General features: G+C 41.8%; 1 protein-coding gene across 1 annotated transcript; it reads left to right on the top strand.

Annotated features, from left to right (window-relative positions):
- The first annotated feature begins 390 nt into the window (after window positions 1-390).
- Window positions 391-5,965, top strand: LOC131237172 (peroxidase 64-like). The gene is made up of 4 exons (XM_058234843.1): window positions 391-714; window positions 3,306-3,494; window positions 3,810-3,972; window positions 5,260-5,965. The coding sequence occupies exons 1-4, from the start codon at window positions 511-513 to the stop codon at window positions 5,652-5,654; spliced, it is 951 nt and encodes a 316-aa protein (XP_058090826.1). The 5' UTR covers window positions 391-510; the 3' UTR covers window positions 5,655-5,965.
- The last annotated feature ends 357 nt before the right edge of the window (window positions 5,966-6,322 follow it).

Raw genomic sequence — 6,322 nt, 5'->3', positions numbered from 1 at the left:
TGAGCATCGACCATACCCCAAACAGTACTGATGGGACAAGTTTAACCATACACGGATTGAATAGTTTGACGGTCTAGATTGACAATGCGGCTGCGATTAGGACAGTCCGGATTGATATTCAGATAAGACAACTGTGCAATTGACGAGTCACCACCATTTAAGAAAGGATGAAAGCAGCGGAAAATGGTCCCGTCGCATGCAGAATGAATCTTGTGTGGTTCGTCACCCCATGAAAAAGCATAATTGACCTAGTTTGTCACCTAATAAAGGCAGATGCTTCAACTACACTACTCCATTATCAACGTTCTTCCTCACCAAACGCTCTAACCTAACCACCATTTCGTCTCTCTCAATCAACTCTTATTATAAATACCCTTTTCCCTCCTTATTTTCAAACACAAGAAACTCTCTCTCTCTCTCACACACAATATAAATACCCTTTCCTCCCTCATTTTCAAACATAAATAGAGAGATCTGAGAGAAACAAATACAAAAAACAATACAAATACAATGGCAGCATTTGTTGCACTACTGTGTTGCTGGCTCATCTTCTCCATTTCTTCCTTAGGTGATGCACTCAGCTTAAACTACTATGACCAGACATGCCCTCAGGCCGAGTCAACCATCACCAATGTTGTTAAGAAGGCCATCAATTCTGACAAGAAGGTTCCAGCAGCGTTGCTCCGTATGCATTTTCATGACTGTTTCATCAGGGTTCTCTCTCTCTCTCTCTCTCTCTCTCTCTCTCTCTCTCTCTGATAAACACACACATCTTGCATATATGTGGAATATTCAAGCAATGTATCAAGTCGGCCCCAAGATGAGGATTACCTGGCCGAAATGTCAGGCCAATCAACCAACTCATCAGTTGGGCAGCACATGTGCAAGAAAAAATGGGATTAATGGTCCAAAAATAAAAAGTTCACCCAAGACTCCACTTCCAATACGTTACGGCCCACCGGATGACTTGACCACCTAATTCTTCGGCCAGGTCATCTATATAGTGGCGCCTTTTTTCTTTTTCTTTTTTAGTTTAAACATGCACACACACCAACACACTCAAGCCGTAGTGGGATTTCACCATACTCAACCCTTAGACCGGGTGTTGAAACTCTTTGGAGCCTATCTAATTAGTGCACAATGAAAGTCACGTGGACGGTTTTAAATGAGAGAAAGAAACGGAGAACTCTCTTTTCCTCAATGACTCAGCTCACTCTGACGTTGCCTTTCTTTCTGTCACTTCAGCTTAAGCCACTTCTTTTTTCTTATTCTTTTTTTATACTTTACTTTCTCGTGAAAATTTCAGTTATTCTTGACATGATAGTGAGGTGTGTCATTGCTATTATTGTAGCATGTACGAAAGGTGCTTTGGCATGTTCACCCATGGGTCAGAAATTTAGCCAAAAGAACAATATCAATGTGGACTTATCATACCATAAAATTCTTGCCAATAATTCCATATAGTAAAGTTTTTGCGAACCTAACCCTTACCAATTGTTTCCGTTTATTTGTTTTGAGTCCTTTTTTAATCCTCTAAGTGGTGCCTACTAAAATGCACACAACTTCAGTATTTGTTGCTTTGGTAGAGATCGTTGAACCATAATCAGGGAGAATGGCAGTGAGAGAGGGGCAACTGGCATTTAAAAGCACTTTTCAAAAATGAAATATGTGATTTCTCTAAAACCACGCTTGTAGGATAACACATGACAGACACCCATTTGTGGTCTACGATAGTACAGCTTGATCAGCTCTTATGTTTTTGCAAATACTTACAAGGTTGTTTACGCAAATATAAGAAGCCTAGTTTTTGTGAAATTGAAGTGATTCAAGGGACTACTTTGACGCAGGGAAGGACATGATCAGGTCAATCACCGTCTTCCTTAGGGATAACTACTCTGAATCCATGGAGCTTCTATGGACTCTTCATCGAGATTCCTCGAATTCACGAGGGATGAAAACAAAAATAATTTCTAATAATTCAAAGATAATAATTTTTATTATTTTAAAAAAAAAAAGTGAAATTACAATCCTTTAAATAGTAAACTCAAACCTAGGACAAAGTTTTAGAATCAAACTCCAACTCAAACTCCCTAAAAACGTGATTTACTATAAATGGTAAACTTACTATTTATAGAAGGTCATGATTCCTACAAGACTTCATGGTTTTTGGCAAAAAAAATAATAAGTATCCAGTTTGGCCTAACCAAGTTATTCTCCTAATTTTTCTAAGCCCTTTTTATGTTGGGCACGACTCTTAAAACTCAAAGGATCAAAAGTTAATTATGATTGAATTAAAACTTATTATTTATAATAAAAACAAAAATAAAAAGGACTTTCAACCGTTGATAGGATGGAATTCGCAAATCCAACGTGGGCAACTCGGCATAATGGGGTTGGTTGGGTAAAGTAGCTTCTCCTACCCAAAATCATATATGATATGTCAAAAAACTCATTCTGGTTTGCAAGATACAGTTTTGAGGTTTTGACAATCATGATCACTTCCCTCTCCAATCAGCCCTTTTCTAGTCTATCTTAGCCATGTAAGTGTCCGTGACCTACTCTACATCATACTTGCACATAGGGGTGTACATCGGGCTGAACCAAGTCGAACTGGGCTCAACCCGGCCTGGCCTGGTCACCAGCCAAACCCAGCCCGAACTCGGCCCGGCCCGGTCACGAGGCCAACATGTCCAGCCCGAACTCGGCCCGATTAGCAATCGGGCGAGTTTGGGCCAGTTTCAGAACTTATAGCAAGTTTATAGGAAGGACTTTAGCAGGTAATCCGCATCCCATTACAAGGTCCTCAATCAACGGTTTAGATAGTTGAACTATAGACTCCACGAAAAATCTAATTAGTCAGGACATTATAATTCTTTTTTGTATTTGGATAAATTGAAATATGTCAAACTATCTAGGCTATCCAGTCAGTGGCCCAAACTCAATTTCGAGCTGAAGAAAATGGCCCGTCCCGGACCGAACTCAGTTCCAGGTCGAGCCAAGTCGAGCTTTTTCGGGCCGAGTTGAGCGAGTTAACCGGGCTAACCCGGTTCGTGTACAGCCCTACTTGCACATGCAATTCCAAATTTCAACTCTGCAATTTTCCTTGTGCATTGGATTTCTTAACTTCAACCTTGTAAAACAGCCTTCTCTTCATAGCCCAAATTTTGAAGAAAAAATTGACCCTCACTAAAGCTGCAATTTCGTGTTTAAAGACCAAAAAAATTTTAAAAAAAAAAAAAAAAAAAAAAAAACAATCTTACTAGAAGATTAATGGCATCAATTTACCGTCATTTTCTATTTTGAAGGGTTGTGATGCATCCGTGCTGCTAAACTCAGTCGGGTCGAATACTGCGGAGAAAGATGGGCCACCTAACATCTCTCTGCATTCATTTTTCGTCATTGACGAGGCCAAGAAGGAAGTGGAAGCTATGTGCCCAGGAGTGGTCTCATGTGCAGATATATTAGCTATAGCTGCAAGGGATGCAGTGGCACTGGTAGGTCTTAAAATAAAATAATAAATAATAAATAATAATAAATAAAAAGATAATTACCAAAAGCTACTCATCTTATACTTTGATGCCCAGATAAAACTTTAGGAAGTTTAACATTTATTTCCATAACCTACCAAGTTGGTTTTGAAAATATTTTCAATACCAGGTTTATTTTGGGCATTAAAGTAAAAAAGATGTAGTTTTGGTAATATTACCAAATAAAGAATTAAAAGGAAAAAATTATTCAAATGTCCCTCATAATTCATGCTGGTCGGACGTGTTTGTAACCCTTCTATTGAATTGTGTTGAAAATGATAGACAGGAGGCCCTTGTTGGGATGTACCAAAAGGAAGGAAAGATGGTAGAATTTCAAAAGCAAGTGAAACAAGACAAATGCCAGCTCCCACCTTCAACTTCTCTCAACTGATTCAAAGCTTCTCTCAAAGAGGCTTATCTGGAGCAGACTTAGTAGCCCTATCAGGTAATAACTAACACACACACGCACACAAAGGTAATAACTAACACCCTCAATGCTCATACCCCGTACCTTGAAATACTAGTGTGTAAATAGGCGGGTCAGGCCCATTGGGCTTTAGCTTGGCCTACTTCAGCCAGACTTAGGCTGAAACTATATCCAAGGCCCAGGTCTAAAATTAAGCCCATTTGATCAGCAGGCTGGTCTTGGGCTGCACTTAACAGCCCAGCAGCCCTGCCCAACTCCGGCCCATTTAGGATTTCAAGGGCATTTTAGCCATATATCATGCATGATGGGGCACGGCAAATGATTAGCCTAGATCTTGTACAAAGGTAGGTGGCCTGCCTCAGGCTCAGGCCATGTATAATCATCACAGGACAGGCTCAGGACTGTTTGTTATGGCCCGTGACAAGCCCAAATAGGACTCAGGCTTAAGTTTTGCTTCAAGGTCCAAGATTGGACAGACCTCAGAACAGCCCAAGCCTGGCCAGTAGATGGCTCTATTCAAATGATACATAGTAAGGATGTAAGTTGTCATTGATGGCATGGCCCAACCAGGGTTATGAACCCGAGCAGGGCTCAGGCTTAAGTTTTACTTTGACGTCGAAGATTGGACAGACATCAGCACAGCCCAAGCCTGGCCAGTTGGTGGATCTATTCAAATTATACATAGTAAGGATGCAAGTTAGCCTGGATGGCCTGCCCAACCTAGGTTGGGCCCAAGTTTTTTTCTGGGCTATATATTCGTTAGAGATCCACCATCTGAACTGGGGTGTCTGATTTAGTATCAGATTGGGCCCGAATTTAGAACAGCATGACCCAGCCAGATTTATTGGATTTTGTGGGCGTGATTATACAATGTCAGTGGGCCAGAGCTGGACCTCACAAAATGAAATATTTTGGTAGACAGCCTGAAAAATCAACTCAGACTGGCCTGTTCACCAATCTAACCTGGATCCTTAGCTAGCGAGGCTGTACTGCACTTTGGTCCATTTAGCTGATGGAGTAGTGGACATCGACAAGCCTCAATAAGGCCTGTGCCCAGATTGCTTTGGACTAGATGTGAGCTGAACCTGAATGCCCTTTGTCTGGGTTTAATCACGTTATAAATGGACTGGGCCTTAGCTGACAAAATCAAATTTGGAATTGGGCTTTCCAAACCAAAACAAAATCTAGGCCCGAACCCACCAGAGATTTTAGCTCATGGGATGGGTCTAAAGAAGCCTGATCGCCCTCCTTACTCCATGATCTTGGTACTAATTGCACCACATTGCCCTTTCAACCCAAATGCAGGTGGACACACACTTGGGTTCTCTCATTGCTCATCCTTCACGAGCCGGATCCACAACTTCGACTCGACCCATGACGTCGACCCTTCACTGAACCCGTCGTTCGCAGCAAGCCTTCAGAATGCGTGCCCTGCCCATAACCAGGCAAAGAATGCAGGGTCCAACATGGACACGTCGGCAGCCACTTTCGACAACACCTACTACAAGCTGCTCATCCAAGGAAAGAGTCTCTTCTCTTCAGACCAGGCTCTCATGACCACCGATCACACCAAGGAGCTGGTGTACAGGTTTGCCAGGTCCCATGAAGCTTTCAAAGATGCCTTTGTGAAGTCTATGATCAAGATGAGTAGCCTAACAGGTGGTCAGGAGGTGAGGCTGGATTGTAGGAAAGTCAGGTGAAGAGGCCCATGGGCCATGGCTCTTAGATTATGGTCAATCTCAACCTAAGTGGGTGAGACAGATTTTCCATTACGTGGGTAGTAGCTTTTGGTTCTCTATCGTTTTGTTGTTTTGAAGTGTGGTAAGGAATGACTAGTGTATTGTGCCATTTTGGCTGATGGGGTTTGTAGCCCACTAGATGTGAGGTTATTTAACGAAGTTATTAAATGTCCTTGTCTTAATTTCTAATATATTGTGCCAAACAGATGTGTGATTTAGGGTCTTTTGGGTATTTCACACGTGTTGGACGTGTGACCCACATGTGTATGTAAGCTTGTGTGATGAAAAGACAACTGGGGGGTGTTTCACTCGTGTTGTAGCACGTATGACCCACGTGTGTAAGGTTTTGTGAAATACCTAAATATAAAGAATGTTTGGTAGCGTGTCTTCGAAGCGAGTATAAAGGTCATTTAGTTGTTTAACTTGTGACCCATTGTTTGCTATGGCGTGTGGGCATGAATTCGTAGAAAATTCGGGCGGTGATGGGTGGTAACGGATTGCGTGGTGTGCCACACACAACTGACCTCCGTGGTGTATGTTGACATCACCAAGTTTTGTGGACCCAACCATGATGTATGTGTTATATCCCCACTTACTATTCATTTTAAGAGATCATTTTTGGGCATGTA

This window comes from Magnolia sinica, chromosome 2, assembly GCF_029962835.1.
Source record: "Magnolia sinica isolate HGM2019 chromosome 2, MsV1, whole genome shotgun sequence".
Lineage (NCBI taxonomy): Eukaryota > Viridiplantae > Streptophyta > Magnoliopsida > Magnoliales > Magnoliaceae > Magnolia > Magnolia sinica.
This window is presented reverse-complemented; position numbering and strand designations above follow the sequence as displayed.